This window comes from Lithobates pipiens, unplaced genomic scaffold (assembly GCF_037356315.1).
Source record: "Lithobates pipiens isolate NorthernLeopardFrog02 unplaced genomic scaffold, aLitPip1_a1.2 Scaffold_25, whole genome shotgun sequence".
NCBI lineage: Eukaryota > Metazoa > Chordata > Amphibia > Anura > Ranidae > Lithobates > Lithobates pipiens.
In genome coordinates, this window is record NW_027507787.1 from 3,303,990 (window position 1) to 3,322,778 (window position 18,789).

The window sequence follows — 18,789 nt, forward strand, 5'->3', positions numbered from 1 at the left end:
AACTACATTTATTTTGGGAGTTCTTACCAACACTGCTGAGGGATCCACTGCTTTCTGAGTCTGAAGGCATGGTCGTGAGAACACTGTAAGTGGAACCTGTTGGAAAGCATCAAGAATAACGATCAATGATGGATCAGCAGAGTGAAATGCTACACCTGTCCTATCTGAAGGAGACCTGGAAATGATAGAATGATAAACAGACCATTAGCTACTTTAGAGTCCATTCACACAGGGGCAAATTTGGATCCGACTTGAAGTTGGCCCAAGTTGCCTCAAGTCGCACAACATGATAAAATCAATGTAAGTGAATGAGAGCCGTCTTAATGTACACTACTGAAGCCGCTCCGACTTCAGAAAAGGTTCCTGTACTACTTCAATCCGACTTATACCCATTGATTTCAATGGAAGTTGCCTCCAAGTCGGATCCCCTGTCTTACATGAAGCAACTTTCCAGGAAGTAAAAATAGTTTTCTAGGCAAACCCCCTCCCTCCCACAGACCCGATTATGCTGTGATTGGCCACTGGCAAAGTCCCCTGTCCTGGAGGCAACTTCAAGTTGCCCCAAGTCGTGCTGTGATTCACTCAAGTCGTGTCCAAATTGCCTTCCAAAGTCTCGCTGGAAGTTGTGTTGCCCCTGTGTGAATAGACTCTTAGTATTAAATCACAGGTGGGCAATTAATTTTCCCTAGGGGCCACATGAGAAACGGGGACTGTTGGAGGGCCAAACTTAGTTCTGTCCAATATTGATTTTGGACCTGGAAAGGTCACACATGGCACTAGGAAGAATAAGTACAACTGCTCATGACACAGATCTCTTTCAGATAGGTGGTCAGTAGGTGGCTGAGCTGTGGTTTAATTGTCCTCCAGCCTGGAATCTCTGGTTGGCAGCAGGGATGAGCCACGGGTTAGTAGGACCCTGGTGGATGCCAGCTCCCTAATAACTGATGATCCATCCCTGCCGGTAGGTGCTGGTTCCTAACAACCAGCACAAATCGCACACAGAATCACATCAGAAAAAGCATGTAGATGTAATTTTGATGCATTTTCATTTAAGTCTATGGAACACAAAATCGCACAGCATCACACCAAAGCTGCACAGGTGCTGTGCTGTATTGATGTGAAAAACCTCTGTCAATCGGATGTTCACATAGTTTAGTTATGCGGCTACAAACCTGCTGGAGCACTTAGACATTCTCTGGCTTTTTCACTTAAAAAAAAAAAAAAAAAGTTTCAGGAATGGAGCTAGGATGCATGTAAAAAAGGGACAAGCAGCCATTGAGCAGTTTAACTAGACTATGTAAACAGTTCATTGGCGGTGACCACAAATGTCTATGTTAGGCAACAATGCTGGAATGAAGGACATTGCCCTCACTAGAATCGTACCCAATAGCTTGCTGATACACATATCCTCGACGACCACGTTCAACATCTGCATGGACATCAAACAGATGATGTTGTACAAAAAGCCATACTGGTGCGTAGATGTGTTTTTATCATGGCCTAGAAATTCATGCACAGATGGCCAAATCGTTTACAAATCATGCACCCCAAGTCTAAATTCAAGCAGGCTGCCTTAACTGGAGGGTTGGCATCCATTTGATGATAATAGCAGAGCGAAAAAGAAGTTTTGCTGCAAACCATATACCTTACATCAAGCCACTCCAAGAAAAAAAGAATGGGATGGCCCATCTGTCTAGAACCAATTACTATATTCACTTTAGGGCTGAAACAACTAAAAGCGACATAATCAATTATGAAAATAGTTGTCAATTATTTTCATAATTAATTAGTTGGTCAGATGATTAGTTGGCCTGAATACAGAATGCATCATTTGTTTACATATCAGAAAATACAGTGCCACACACAGCTCAGTACACCATCCATACATGTCCGTTAGCGCCTGAGAACTTGTGAATGTGAATTTGTGAGGAGCAATGCCTCGTGGGACATGTAGTCCTGAGCAGGAGAAGGAAGGGATTTAAAGTGGATGTAAACCCTCACATATACCCAGTGAAGTTAAAGAGGAAGTAAACCCTGATGAGTTTACTTCCTCTTTCATTCCCTGCAAAGGCAAATGTCACCGCTGTCCCCTGTAGTCCGGCGCATCCATCTTTTCGGTGGGGTCTCGCAGCTCCGCCGCTGTCATTCGGCAGAGCCGCGATGACGTCACTCCTGCGCATGCGCACGGGAGCCGACACGCGCGGCAGCGCCGTTGTTGGAAATGCCGCACTTAGTGCGCCTGCGCGCCGTAGACAGCGGTGCGGTGCCTGTCTTCGGGCAAATATCTCCTAAACCGTATAGGTTTAGGAGATATTTCTTGGACCTACAGGTAAGCCTTAATCTAGGCTTACCTGTAGGTCAAAGTGGTTTGTAAGGGTTTACAACCACTTTAAAGCGTTGGTTCACACAAAAGTTGAACCTCCACTTTTTGGAACCCTCCCCCCCCTCCGGTGTCACATTTGACACCTTTCGGGGGGGGGGGGGGGGGGGGCACAGGTATTTGCACCCACTTCTGGGCATAGACTCCCACGGGAGTCTATGCCTCTTCCTGTCCCTCTGCGCTGTCTGCTGGGACACACACAGGCCCCAGAGTCAGCACGGATCATTCTCATTGCGCTGCGCGACTCGCGCATGCGCAATAGGAAACCGGGAAGTGAAGCCACAATGATTCACTTCCTGATTCCCTCACCGAGAATGGCACCAGCAGCAGCAGAGAGCTGAGCGATTGCTCGGCTTTGGCTGCCGACATCACTGGACTCCAGGAAAGGCAAGTGTCCATTTATTAAGTCAGCAGCTGCAGTATTTGTAGCTGCTGGCTTTTAATAATTTTTTTTTTTTTTTTTTTTTTTTAGGTAGACTCCCTTCTTTAACAGCCTCAGATGATATACAGAGATGAAACAAATCTCCCTAAATCAGTTGTATACGTATATCTGCTGTCTTCAGCTTTATATACGGTTTAGAAGGTTCAGATTGTGTTAGGAGATTTTCTCTTCCTGGTTAATACTGCAGTGAAGCCTGGGCATACAACCAAGCCAGCTGATTGGAGGAAAGGCACACACCCCCTCTCCTCATAGGTAGAGACTTTAAGCTCTGTCCCCTGAATCGTTCAGAGTGCTGCTAATCTATAGTATCCTCCCTAACACAAAACTCCGCTCCTTTTATCACATGGAGAACTGGTCAGGAGTCATCAGGCTGATAACAGAAGAACTGGGCAGGAGACAGCTAGGGGTCATAGTGCTTTGAACAGAGATAAGAAAACACTGCAGGTATAGGTGCCCAGATCAAATTTCATGAATCGAGTTTACATCCACTTTAAAGTGATTCTAAAAAGGCAGATGTTTTCACTTTGCTATAGGGGTACTCAGAGCAGGAGGAGCCAGAAGAGCTTGGTGAAGGACTCCAGAAGAGGCGAGTCGGGGCTGCTCCATGCAATACCATTTGATGAAGGGATAAATGTCCTTTGAAAATTTCACTTGCCATTTAAATTTTAAAATAAAAGGTAATTTTTGAACAAAAGCCGTATTCACTGTCTGAAAATTGATTCGATTGAGAAACGTTTCCTATTCTGCACCTCCGAATTGTCCCATCACTGTGGTTGAAAACAAATGTCGATTTGACCATACTAATGATTAGAAAATAGAACAAACATTCATAAAAATGTGTGTGTTTGTGTATGGCTTGTAGTCTGCCATGCATATTATTTTATTACAATCCGCTCAGAAAATCAGCAAAACAGCATTTTTAGGTTTGTTTACATAATTTTTTTCTTTGAATAAAAATTTTGATCTCTGAATCTGGTGATATGTACCAGATTCAACCTCTAATGGTCTATACAATATATCTCTTCAAGTCGTTATTCTCAGTGGATTACATATTTAAATTCCCTAACCATATAGCTAGTTATACGAAAAAATAGGCTTTGAGGGGAACGTTTTTTTTGTTTTGTTTTTTATGTGAATTGAGGGCATTTTCATTCTCGGTGGAAACCTAGCAGATGGGGTATGACCACTCAGAGTGGCAGTGCCTTTCAATATTAATTTTTAACATGTATGTTGATGTTATGTAAATAAACGTTATCTTAAAAATGTATGCTGTTGTAATGTCTTGTGACGGTACCAGGAAAATCCTACTTGCCCCTTAAATCCTCTTTTTCAAATCTACGATTATTGGGATGTTGGTACCTTTAACCACTTGCCGACCAGCTGCTGCAGTTGTACTGCGGCAGAATGGCACAATTGGGCGAAACAACGTTATGTAACATAGCGTCGCCCTGTGGCCACTATGGGGTGCCCCCCCAAGCCAATGCGAGTGCCCGGCATCACCGCCGGGCTCCCGCGATCGCCACCGACACACAGATTGTCTGTTCATACAGAGTATGAACAGCGATTTGTCATCTCCCCTGCACAGTCCCCTCCCCCTTCAGTTAGAACACACACTAGGGAACACAGTTAATCACCCGATCGCCCCTATTGTCAACCCCTTCTCTGTCAGTGACATTTTTACAGTAATCAATGCATTTTTATATCCCCATGAAGAAGTCACGTGGTCTGACGTAACGCGTAGGGAGTGGCCGTAGGACGTACCGGAAGTAGAGTAAGACTGGCGGAAGACACCACGCCACCATCTTTATCCACCTTGCTGTGCGGTTTTATTTTATTTGTAATGTGAGAGTCTCTTGTTTTTATTAATAAATTGATCTGAAAACTTTTAATATTACACCATTGGAGCCTCCTCTCTCTCTCTCTTCCCCCTTCCCCTCTTGTTTTGAGCCATACACTATGGAATACATCCTTTGGATTAACAGTAAAAGCATCTATGCTAATAATGGCCCTCTAGTGGCTGAATGAGATATCTACATCTTTCATCTGGATTTCCTTGATGGCTGGATATGAGGAATGACATGGGAGACCCCCTGTGTTTTTTGATGAGCCTGTTCTCTCTGTCTTAAGGTGAGAGTTCTGGCTGTCTGAATTCACATCATTATTTTTTCAACATTTTTGGTGCTTATATGGACTATTTATTTTTTATCTTTTCACACGTTGGTTTTGCACTTCGCTATTTTTGATTTATTTATATATTTATTTATATAGTATTGGCATCATTTGCGCAGGACTCTCTTCTCCGTTATCTTTTTGATAGTTTTGTGTTCACTATTCCGTCTTGCTGCATTTTTTTGCACTATATATTTGCACGTGCACTTCGTGATTTCATATATTTTTATATATATAATTTTATCTATTTTTATTGATTTATCATCAGTTGTTTAGATTTATATTCACTCCAGTTGCACTTTTCCCATAGTAGCGCGAAGGCTCACTTTTTCATCAATGCATTTTTATAGCCTTGATCACTGTATTAATGTCAATGGTCCCATAAATGTGTCAAAATTGTCTGTTTCCATCATAATGTCGCAGTCCTGATAAAAATCGCAGAACGTCACCATTACTAGTAAAAAAAAAATGCCATAAAAAAAAACGATCCCCTATTTTGTAGACGCTATAACTTTTGCGCAAACCAATCAATATACGCATATTTCTATTTTTTTTTTTTACCAAAAATATGTAGAATACATATCGGCCTAACCTGAGGATATAATTTTTTTTATATTATATATATATATATATATATATATATATATATATATATATATATATATATTTTTTTTTTTTTTTTTTTTTTTTTTTTGGGGGATATTTATAATAGCAAAAAGTCAAAAATAATGAGTTTTTATCAAAATTGTCGCTCTTTTTTGTTTATAGCGCAAAAAATAAAAACCACATCAACCAAGGAGATCAAATACCACTAAAAGAAAGCTCTATTTGTGGGGAAAACAAAGGACGTCAATTTTGTTTGGGTGCAATGCCGCACGACCGTGCAATTGTCGGTTAAAGCGATGCAGTGCCAAATCACAAAAAGTGCTCTGGTCAGGAAGGGGGTAAAATCTTCCGGGGTTGAAGCGGTTACTCTTATACCATATCTTCCTTTTCCACCTGAAAATAGGGGGCAAATCACAGGTGCGTGTTGTACTCCAATAGTGTTACTCGGAGGGGAGTGAGCACTGCAGGAATTCACTGAGCCGTCATCTCCTGTTTACTCGGCTCTGACGTCACACACAGCCACATACCTCCGCCACTGGCATTGACCCAGTGTTCTGTCTATCACAGGAGCTGGTCCAAAGTCGATGGCGGAGGCGGGACTGTGTATGACTGCCGTCAGAGCCAAGTAAACAGGAGATGACGGCTCAGTGATTTCCTGCACTGCATGAGAGATGGGGAGGCTGCAGATGGGCACAGATCAGGCTACAGACGGGCACTAACCAGGCTGCAGAAGAGCACTAATCAGGCTGCAGACGGGCACTAATCAGGCTGCATTGAGGCTGCAGATGGGCACTGATCATTATTTTGCTTCAAAGTGGTTTATTTAAAAATAGTTTTTTTTCCTGAAAAGTCCCTCTTAAATTGAAATTGTTATACGCCGATAAATACAATATATACCTGAGCACTTATTGTCATATAGCTGGTTATTTATATTACCCCTGCATATAGCCATTTTTATTTTTTTTTAACTTTACATCCTCTACTATACACCAGACTTTTAGGATTTTATCCAATTAGTCAAAACAATAAATTGGCCAACTAAATCGATTATGAAAACAATCGTTAGTTACATAAAAAGACACAAGTCCAATCTATGCGTGTGATGATGTGTCAGTATTACATTGTATATCCCTGTATGTTGCGGTCGTTCGGGTGCTTATCAAATAGTTTTTTTAAACTATCAATGCCCCCCGCTGAGACCACCGCCTGTGGAAGGGAATTCCACATCCTTGCCGTTCTTACAGTAAAGAACCCTCTACAAAGTTTAAGGTTAAACCTCTTTTCTTCTCATTTTAATGATTGGCCATGTGTCTTGGTAAACTCCCTTCAGCGAAAACGTGTTATCCCTATTATGGGGTCACCAGTACGGTATTTGTAAATTTAAATCATATCCCCGCTCAAGCGTCTTCTCCAGAGAGAATAAGTTCAGTGTGCGCAACCTTTCCTCATAACTTATGTCTAGTGTTAGTTGCAGCAATAATACACTTTAACCACTTAAGGACCGAGCCTCTTTTTTGAGATTTGTTGTTTACAAGTTAAAAACATTTTTTTTTGGCAAGAAAATTATTAGAACCCCCCAAACATTATAAATTTTTTCTAACACCTTAGAGAATAAAATGGCGGTCGTTGAAATACATTCTGTCACACCATATTTGCTCAGCGGTCTTACAAGCGCACTATTTTTTTAATTAAAAAATAAGACAACAGTAAAGTTTGCCCGTTTTTTTTTATATTGTGAAAGATAATGTTACGCCAAGTAAATTGATACCCAACATGTCACGCTTCAAAATTGCATACGCTCGTGGAATGACGACAAACTTTTACCCTTGAAAAATCTCCATAGGCGACAATTAAAAAATTTCTACAGGTTGCATGTTGAGTTACAAAAGGAGGTCTAGGGCTAGAATTATTGCTCTTACTCTACCGATCGCGGTGATACCTCACGTGTAGTTTAAACACACTTTTTATATGCGGGCGCTACTCACGTATGCTTTCGTTTCTGCACCCGAGCTCGGTGGGACAGGGCACGTTTAAAAAAAAGATTTTTGTTATTTATTTTACCTTTTCTTTCTATTTATACTCTTTTCTTTTAAAAAAAAAAACAAAAAAAAAAAAACATTCTGTCACTTTTATTCCTATTACAAGGAATGCAAACATCCCTTGCAATAGAAAAAAAAGCATAACAGGGCCTCTAAAATATGAGATCTGGGGTTAAAAAGACCTCAGATCTCATATTTAGACTAAAACGCAAAAAAAAAAAAAAAGCGGAGGGCACAGGAGTGTGGCGGCCCCTCTCTCACCGCTGATGCAAGTGATCTCGCAGCGACTTCATCACAGAGACCATCCTCATCAGAAAGAGGACCTCCGGCCAAAGAAGAAGATACCGGGGTTATGGCAGCTAGCTGCTGCCATAATAACGATATTCCTCTTCAAAGTTAGGATGTACATCGGCATGCGGCGGTCCGTAAGTGTTTTTTTTCCCTCATATTCACCTTTTATTTTATTTATATAAAAACACAAAATATATTATATTATATATATATATATATATATATATATATATATATATATATATATATATATATATATATATATATATATATATATATATATATATATATATATATATGTTCACAAGTTTAATACATCAGATTCCTTTATCCCACCCATTTATTCGCTCACTCACCCCCCCCCCCCCCCCATTCCCTGCACACTCGTCAGTTACTCCATATTCCTGATTCACTAAACTCCCGCCATTTCCCCCATATGTCCTGAGCCTCTCTAATGCATCCTCTTCTATATGTATGGTTTCTTCTATGACATTTATCAATTCCACCCTTACGACCCAGTCTTTCATACTCTGACCTTTCTAGGGCCTCCAGAAACCTGGGATCAAACTTTTGGCTGCATTTAGGAGGAATGGGGCTAGGGTATTATTATATTGGGGTGCCGTTTTCCTTGTGTCATGAAATAAACACTCACACGGATTGTTCTGAATCTGTTCACCTTTGATTTGATAAATTGCTGCCAGGATTCCTTCCCAATAGGGTCGGATCTTTGGCATTCCTACCAGAGGTGCACAAAGGTCCCCGGGGCATCACATCCCCTTCAGCAAGTTGGAGGGCCATCTGCCCCGATCCGATGTGCCCTCTGGGGGGGGGGGGGGGGGTCACGTACCATCTTGCTAAGAGTTTATAGGACATTTCGACTGTCTTCATGTCTCCTGAAGAACCACAAGCCATTCTTAAAATTTTCCTGCTATGGGCCTCATCTCTGAGCAGCCCTTTCTCCTTTTCCCATTTCCCTAAATATGTAGGAAATTCCGGTCCTGTTTCTTTTATTAATATTCTATAGATGTTTGAGATACTTTGATTTAAACTAAGGGGAGAGCAAAACAATTTCTCTTTTGCCCCGTAACGGTTGTGGTAGTGATTGTGCAAAGTGCCGTAATTGTTTACACCTCCATTTATCTAGTGCCATATTTCCCCATTTTTGTGTGATTTCCGCATAAGTGCAGATCCTATTTCCATTCATTACATCCGATAATAATATCTATTTTTTTGCTCATCTAGTGAAATATATATGTTCCTCTTTCCTGGCTTAAAGTAATTTGTGCCCAATATCGATAACATTGGTGAATTATGGTCCCAATGATACTTTCTTCCTATGTCATCCCAAATTTTAAAAAAAGTGTTTCTAGTTAGTGAGTTTGTAGTGTTAGCCAATTCTCGGTGCTGTTGTGGTACCCAGACCATCTTCCTCAAGTCTACCTTACTTTGTGAAATCTCCATATTCACCCAGCTTCTCCCCCCCTTTATTATGAATCCATTCTGCTATTCATGAGATACGGATCGCCTGGTAATATTTCTTAAAATCCGGGGCTGCTAATCCTCCTGAGCTTTTGGCTTTCGTCAATATTGCATATGCAATTCTGGGCCGTTTATGTGCCTAGAGATATTTTAATATCATTGATCTTAATTCTTTAAAATAGTCCTGGGGTGTGGTTATTCGGATCATTTGGAAAATATAAGTCAGCCTTGGTAGGATATTCATTTTTAAAGCTTTAATTCTTCCTATCCACGAGAGAGGTTTATGTCTCAGATTCTCCAAATGATCTTTCATATTATTGAGCGCTGGTATATAATTGGCCTTGAAAATAGTCTCTATGGATCAAGTCAGTTTTATTCCCAAATATCGCAATCCCTCCTTGCGCCATACAAAAGGGGAAATTGGGTTGAATCGCCCGCTGTTCCTCCCTAGGGATAGTGATATTCAGGATCTCTGATTTTGATATATTTGTTTTAAAATTAGTCAATTTTCCATATCTGGTTAGTTCATCTAAAACTACTGGGATTGTTATTCTGGGATTAGACATGTACAAGAGCAGGTCGTCTGCATATATGGCTACCTTAAACTCTCTTTCCCCTACTTTTACCCTTCCAATATCTGGGTTTTTACTTATAACCGCTAACAGTGGTTCCAGTGCTATTACAAATAGCATTGGGGACAGGGGGCACCCCTGCCTTGTCCTGTGAACTCTAATGGAGGACATAGATTCCCATTTACTCTCGTTTTAACCGTTGGGTGATGGTAAAAAGCCGATATCCACTTCATCATCTTTGTTTCAATGCCCAAGTGCCTCAATGTTCCAAACATGAAACCCCAATCCACCCTATCAAAGGCCTTTTCGGCATCAATCGACAGGAATGCGACTGGGGTCCAAACACCCCCCCCCTTAACTTCATGGATCAAACATAAAAGACTTCAGGCCATCTTTCCCCTCTCTCCCTGATACAAATCCTACTTGGTCATTGTTTAACAATTTGGTAGCAAAGGCTTTAGTCTTTCCGCTATTACTTTCGCGAAGATCTTTATATCTGTATTTAACAGGGATACTGGGCGATAACTCACTGGGATTGTTGGGTCCTTCCCTTCTTTACATCTGTAAGTGGTTAAGCATCCTTACTGCTGAGGGAGCAAGGGATAGGCCTCTTTCACACAGGGCACATCTGTTTTGATGGACTCCACTTGCTCAGATCGATCCATTGATCTCCACTGAGCAGGCGGTTGACAGGTCTGTCTCCGCTCACTGTGGAGACGGACCTGTCAGAGCCCCATTGTCCTCTATGGGAGATTGGATGAAAATGGATCCGCCTGTCCGTTTCCATCTGCCCAACGGATGGAAAATAGGGTTTCCATCCATCTGGATGTGGTGGAGAGGATTGATCGGATAGCAGCAGGTGTCAGCGGACATGTCACCGCCGACATCTGTCGCGTCATAGAGGTGAATGGAGCGTTTGATCGGGTCTGCCTGAAAAACTGACAGGCGGACCTGATCGGACAGCATGTGTGAAAGGGGCCTTCTAGTATATACAAGAAATAGAGGGTGCCAGCTGTCACAAGGAAGCATTTTCAGAAGCTTTGGCTTTAGGACTTTTGTATTTTATAGGAAAAAAGGGGAAATAGGGAGGAGATCCTCAAAAGGAGAACCCTCCATTGGTGGACAATGAATGTCCGGTACCTCATCCTGGAAAATAGACTACACAAAATACCCTAACAAACGCAGTGGAAAGGACTTTAATGGTAAGGGTTACATTATTTTTTTCTTGTCTACTATTGTGGCACAATTGTATATTTCTTATGTTCTCATATTTTAACTTGTATTAATACATTTTTTGTTCATTTTTTTATCCACTTGGTACCTCTAAAGTCCTTTCCATTTCGTTTGTTAGGGTTTGTTGTGTAGTCTTTTGTATTTCATAGACTGGTGTCATTTTTATTTGATTGCACAGACCTTCTTGAGCAATGTCAGCAATTGGAGGTCCACAATTTATACTGAACATATTTTCAGTATCTTTCCAATGACGAACACACTAATTTTTAAAAGTGCAACTAGTATTAGATTTACTTATGCAAAATATGCAAGCAAAATTATTGTCAAAGTGGATTATGTGCTTTCCTTATACAGAAATTCTCTAACCCTAGTTCCTCTAAACCAGCAAATTCTGTGACTGTGAGGAACAACGCAAAAAAAGGTAAAGAGCACTCTTTGCCAAGTAAGGGACACCTCATTGATTCTGCTTCAGGATTCTGAAGAGTTAGGCTCTATAAAATGAAAGCGCATCTCTGTAAAAAATAAAAATAAAAAAAATAAAAAAATAAAAACCCATACTGGATTTCAGGTTCCATTCACACGAGAGACGTGTTTTTTGCACTTTAGCGTGATTTTAGAGTGGAACCATTCATTTTAATGGGTCTCCCTCTGCTCCAAAAATGCGCTAAAGAAGCTCATGTACCAAAATTTTGGCACCGAGCCAAGCACACTTCGTGTTAGTGTTTTTTTTCCCCGACAACTAAATTGTGTTTCGGTGCCATTAAGAAATAATGGCACGTCACAAATTTGAGTGCGTTTTTCACGTGTTTGCAGAAACATAGGCAAAGACAAGCGCTTTTAATTTTGCGGTGCTGTTTCTGCTATGCCCAGGTGTGAATGGGGCCTAAAGGTTTGTGACAAGTCTGTAAAATATTGAATGTAAAGTATATGGAGGGTATGAGAAGTAGGGGGTGGGGAGCAAAGACAAGATTATGAGTGGCAGAACATTAGAACAAAACTTCATGTGGACCAAGCAGAGAAGGAGGTCATTTAATATAGACTGAGGGTTTTAAGCCGGCCACAGATGGAGCGTTTTTCTTTTCTGCAACCACGGGTCAGTGTTGATGGGGAAATCCCTCCTGTGGAGCCATTAAGTTCTTCCAGTGGGGGAAGCCATCCCTGCCGGGAGAACACAGTGATTATTGCTAGTGGCTTCAATAGCTGGTTGTACCCTAGCTGATCAATCGATCAACTTGGGTACATTCAGCCAGTCCATGCATGGTTCGAATCTTGGCCAGTACCTGCTGAAACAACCAAGATTCGAACTGTCTATGGCTGGATTTAGTCCATTTGATTTTATTTAAACAAACATCAGTCTCAAGGCTTGAATACAGTTTATGTTTTTACATTAGTTGCAATCTATAAAGCCTTTTATATACACAACAATCTGGCTAAAAATGTGCCTTCTCACTTCTCAGTATAAAGTTGTTAATGTGAAAACACATTTAAACATCACACTTACTTTAACAAGTTTGTGCTTCATGCTTGAATAAGGTCTTAGATGCAGTTACCTGATGAAAACACTGGACTAACAACTTTTTTTTAAATTGTAATTGAAACAATTCACATTGACAAAGTTAAACTTCAGGCAAACTGCTTAATACATTGAAGAAATACCGTACATAATAAGTGGGCCGTTTTATCTGACCAAGGACTTGCATTTCCAGCCCTGCCAGACAGCCCTGCTAGGTGGATGACACCATTTACAATTAAATCCCAGCTACTGGCATGGTCATTGGATGTCCAGTAATTATACAGGCTACCTTTAACCACTTTCAGACCGGACCATTTTGCTGGTCAATGACCAGAGGTCTTTTTACAATTTGGCACTGCGCTGCTTTAACTGGTAATTGCGCGGTCATGCAATGTTGTACCCAAACAAAATTTGCGTCCTTTTCTTCCCACAAATAGAGCTTTCTTTTGATGGTATTCGATTGCCTCTGCGATTTTTATTTTTTGCGATATAAACGTAAAAAGACCGCAAATTTTGAAAAAAAATGATATTTTCTACTTTTTGTTATTAGAAAAATCCAATAAACTCAATTTTAGTCATACATTTAGGCCAAAATGTATTCAGCCACATGTCTTTGGTAAAAAAAAAAGTCAATAATTGTATATTTATTGGTTTGCGCAAAAGTTGTCACATCTACAAACTAAGGTACGTTTTCTGGAATTTACGCAGCTTTTAGTTTACGACTGCCCATCTCATTTCTTGAGGTGCTAAAATGGCAGGGCAGTACAAAACCCCCCCAAATGACCCCATTTTGGAAAGTAGACCCCCTAAGGAAATTGATAAGTGGCATGTTGAGCCCATTGAATATTTTTTTTTTTTGCCTCAAGCGATTGAATAATGACAAAAAAAAAAATTTTTTTTTTTTTTTTACACAAAGTTGTCACTAAATGATATATTGCTCACACATGCTATGGGTATATGTGAAATGACACCCCAAAATAAATTCTGCTACTTCTCCTGAGTACGGGGATACCACATATGTGGGACTTTTTGGGAGCCTAGCCGCGTACGGGGCCCCGAAAACCAAGCACCGCCTTCAGGCTTTCTAAGGGCGTAAATTTTTGAGTTCACTTCTCACTACCTATTACAGTTTTGAAGGCCATAAAATGCCAAGATGGCACAAAACCCCCACAAATGACCCCATTTTAGAAAGTAGACACCCCAAGCTATTTGCTGAGAGGCATGTTGAGTCCATGGAATATTTTATATTTTGCCACAAGTTGCAGGAAAATTACAAACTTTTTTTTTTTTTCACAAAGTTGTCACTAAATGATATATTGCTCACGCATGCCATGGGCATATGTGAAATGACACCCCAAAATAAATTCTGCTGCTTCTCCTGAGTACGGGGATACCACATATGTGGGACTTTTTGGGAGCCTAGCCGCGTACGGGGCCCCGAAAACCAAGCACCGCCTTCAGGCTTTCTAAGGGCGCTACAGTTTTGAAGGCCATAAAATGCCAAGATGGCACAAACCCCCCCCCCCAAATGACCCCATTTTGGAAAGTAGACACCCCTAAATTTAGGGGTACACTAGTGAGACTAGGTAATAAATGGCGGGTGCCCTGAAACTATAAAAAAATAACTAACCAACCAGCGTCACCTGTAACAGTTATATGGTGATCACTGGTGAAAGGGTTAACTAGGGGGCAATCAGGGGGCTTTATGCGGTAGTATATGGGGGTCCCTGGCGCTATAAAAAGCTGTGGCGAACCTAAATACCTACCTGCCTAACTAGCGTCACCTGTGACACTAATACAGCGATCAGAAAAACGATCGCTTATTAGGCTGGGTTCACACTGGAGCGATGCGGGAACGACACGAATCCGCGGCGGGTTCCCGCATCACATGCCTCCCGGCGGCAGTTCACACTGCCCTATGCGAACTGCTGGGAGTGTCAGTGAAATGTTAATGACACCCCCAGATCAGTTCGCATATCGCAGTGCGATCTGCAAACTCGGATCGCATGGTGTGAACACCCATGCGATCCGATTCTGCTGCGGGCCAAAAAAGGGTCCCGTGCGAATTTGCGGCGGGTGCGGCGGGTGCGATGCGAATTCAGCCATACTATCTGTATGGCTGAACTCGAATCGCAGAGATCGGATGTGATTTGCACTGCAGTGCGGTGCGAATCACATTCGTTCTCATAAACCGCTGCAATGTGAACCCAGCCTTAGTGACACTGGCGACGGGGGGTGATCACGGGGTTAAACCTTTATTGGGGGGGTTAGGGGGGTACATTAGAACTAAAGGGGCTAACCCTAACTGCCCTAACAGTTATTACAGTCACAAATGACACCAATGCAAAAAAAAAAAAAAATGACATTGGTGTCACTGTGACTGGGGGGCAGGGGTAATTGGGGGGGTGATCGGGGGGGGGGGGGGGGGGGGTGTGAGTGTGCCTGGCATGTTCTATTGTGTAGTGACGTGTTGGTGCAACTCACCGATCCTCTCTCCTCGGTGTCGGAGCGAAAAATACCAACACGGAGGAGAGAATACATCACTTCCTCTCCTGTGTTTACATTACAGGAGAGGAAGTGATGTCACGAAGGATTTCTATTCGTCGGGAGCGATCGCGAGGGGGTGGCCATGAATGAATGGCCGCCCCCTCGTCCGGGATCGCTCCCGAACGAATAACGACCGCTGCAGGCACCGGGCGGGGGCCCGATCGCGGGAAGGCAGGGACGTACATGTACGCCAATATGCCTGCCCGTGCCATTCTGTCGACGTACATCGTCGTGCGGCGGTCGGGAAGTGGTTAAAATGCTCTCTCTCTTATGCATCACACCTTTCACTCTGTCCTGCGTTACACTTTATTGGGATTGCAAGATGGGGGTTATCGAGCAAAATGCATGCACTTCAACTAGTTGCATTAAAAAAAAAAAAAAAAAAAAAAAAAAGAATGTTTTGTTAATGAATACAGCACTGCATTTAACAAATGTCTTTTTTCTACGTCTGGATTCAGAACCTCCCATGATTTTGCCTATGGATTATGAAATTTGCAGTGAGCAATTTAGATTTTACAAATGTGCATTCCTCAAAAGTTGTGCTTTTGGATACAATCTAGTTTTATGGAAACACAACTATTACGTTGTCTCATTCGTTTTGTGCAAGCTACAACAATGCTATCAAGTATAAAAACTTTATTTCTTAGGCCTCTTTTAGACGAACGATCCGTTCAGGTCCACCTGTCCGTTTTTTAGGCGGACCTGAACTGATGCTCCATAGACCTCTATGGAGCGTTGGATGTCAGTGGTGACCTCTCCGCTGACATCTGACCTGCTCCAAAAAAGTGTGACGGAGGAAAAACCTACTTTTCCATCCATCTGCGGATCGGATCAGGTGACGATGGACTCTCAGGTCTGTCGTAATCCAATCTCCCATAGGGGAGAGCGGCGCTCTAACGGGTCCCTCTCTGCACGGCGTGCAGAGACCGACCTGTCATCTTCCTGCTCAGCGGAGATTGACGGAGTAATCCCCGTTGAGCAAGCGGATGTTCACGGGGTGGATCATCACGGATCCCTCCTGTGTGAAAGAGCCCTTAGAATGCATTAAAACAATAAATGCTGATAAATAAACTAAGATACATTTTCCATATTAACTGATAAGATTTGAAACAAGTATCTGAAATCCCAAATGCAGAAAAAGAAGTGTGCACTTTTTTGGTTTATTTCACTTTATTAACCTTGAATAAAACCTTGCTCCATAAAAACCATGTGATTCTTCACAATGTAGTAAAATTAGAAAACTGGGGACACCACACACAGTTGCCATAAACATGACTATGGCAGTGTAGGAATGTTCCGTTACCCAAATATTTTTGGAGCCTGGTGGGTTTCCTTTTCTAAGGACTTGCCATGACACTTCGTGGCTCCCTTCCTTTATACGCAACTTGCTTAAAAAAAATGAAAGCAGAACTGCACTGTGTCATTTGGGCCATTGAGCCTACCATCTGTATAGCCCGTTTTCAGTTCCCAGTGTACATTCTACAGTACTTAGTTAGGGTGAACATCACTAATAGTTCCAGGCAGTTATTAGAAAAGTAAACCATCTCCCCCCAATTTGTCAGGAATTTTCTGAGATGTACGTCTCTGTTATATGGTTCATATAGATTTGCTTGTTTAAAGAAATACAATAATTGTTTTATTCCAAAACCAAAATTAAAAAGTAAATTAGGACTGCAAATGTAGCGCTGGCTCCTGAAGAGCATGCGCTGTGCGTTTTTTTACATTTAATATTCCTGGAACAGCAGTTTGGTTTTGGGTTTAATTACTCAAAATCTTGGCCTCAGTGTCAGTCTGGCTGGATTGCTTTGTGTTCTGCTTGACCATAGGTGGCGTTGTCATCCCTGGCAGGTGATAGAACGTAATCCAGTTGGGTGCATTGAGTGCCAGTTCTCTTTCGGAGCCAGCCCAGTGGGAGTGTCTCTCTTGCTGTGCATTTTGGGAGAGGGTACTTAAGGTGCTGACGTCACGTGCTTCGGGGTTCCGTTCCAGAAGTGCTTTCTGGCTGTTTGGTCCTGGTCCTCGTGACCAGCCCCCCAGGGCTCTCATGGCCTGGGGTGTGGATCCACCCGGCGCCAAGTCTCGGGGCTGGCTAGCCCGAGGCAAAGTAACTGAAAGAAGGATTCTAAGGTGGTCCGTTGCCGTCTCGGTTTGTGGAGAGGCCCAGCAACTGTGAAAGCATCCAGGGGAGGACTCTTCGGGAGAAGGCCACACAAGGCCTGGAGGCTAAGTTGAAAGACCCCAAGCGAATCTAATCTTGTGCGGCATCGCCAGACCAGCTGCAAGATACTGGTACCATACGAGGGTTCTCTGAGTTGTCTACATCTTTCAGTTTTATTCAAGTGTTCTACAACAAGTCTGTGGCAGAGACTCTGATTTAAACACCCCGTTGGCTGCTAGGCCTGGTGAGACAAGGACTATCCGATAAAGGTGAGGATCCAGCTGTGAATGGCTATTCTCTAGATTTCCTAATGCGAGAGACTCTTTTGTCTGTTTGATTTAGTTCCAAGAGTACCTGGACTTAACTACCTAAACCCTCTAACCCTACTTTGAGAGACTGTGTTAGTTTATTCTTTTTGCAAATAAAAATCCCTTAAGAGGATCTGGCGTCCGTCTCTGCAGTTCTTGGGCCATCTACCTCGGGAAACCCCTAGACCAGTGATTCTCAACCAGGGTTCTGTGGAACCCTAGGGTTCCTCCAGAGGTTGCTAGGGGTTCCTTCAGCATTGGGCCATTTCTGCCTCTCGGATAAGTTCCCACCGACACCATTGATATTTTCAGCTATCTGTAAGGGGGTAATTCTTCCCAATGATCACAAGTGTAAGGACCATTCTTCCCACTGACCATCACACTAAATGTATCATGAGTTGTAGATTTATAATTTTTAGCAGGAGTTCCCCAAGTCCGGAGAACTATTTCCATTTGTTCCTCTGTGTTGAAAAGGTTGAGAAAGGCTGCTCTAGACATACACAACGGTAACCCCAATCAAATCAGCAGCTCCTTTGGGGGTCAGTGCTACACAAATAAAATTTAAGTTCTGGATTTTTAATTTCCTTTGATCTATAGATCTGTACTTGGCAGCAGATGGTGCAGGGCCCCCTCTGGAGCTCAGCCTGGCAGCTGGTAAACACTGGTGTGAGGTAGCCACAACAGGTTAAAGATAAATGCAGGTCATACAATCTAACACAACTTTTATAAAATGACATCATTCATTGCATTCATGGTCACAGATTTACTGTGCATTGCATCATTTAACCCCTGAGATTGCAAAGGAAAGGAACACATTTTATTTCCAGATCTTTGTTAAACTTTATATGTAAATACATAAGCAGGTCAAGTTACAGAATATCACAAATCGTTTTAAAATACACCATGATTCATTTCTTCTATTCTTAACCTCTCAAATGCCATTTCCACTTGATTTGAAAGAGTTAAAGGCTACAGTACAATGACAACGCACTTTGGACACAAGAAAACAAAGGCTTGTTGTTAATCGGTGGTGAAACCAGTCAGCCCGGGTG

At 42.1% G+C, this 18,789-nt stretch overlaps 1 protein-coding gene across 4 annotated transcripts in view; it reads right to left on the reverse strand.

Annotated features, from left to right (window-relative positions):
• DLG5 (discs large MAGUK scaffold protein 5) overlaps positions 1-18,789 on the reverse strand; it is a 208,791-nt gene that overhangs the window by 144,831 nt on the left and 45,171 nt on the right. For all 4 annotated transcript variants that reach the window (XM_077453970.1, XM_077453969.1, XM_077453967.1 and 1 more), the window contains exon 2: positions 28-96. In XM_077453970.1, coding sequence (XP_077310096.1) covers positions 28-96 — 69 coding nt within the window. The remainder of the gene's footprint in view (positions 1-27; positions 97-18,789) is intronic.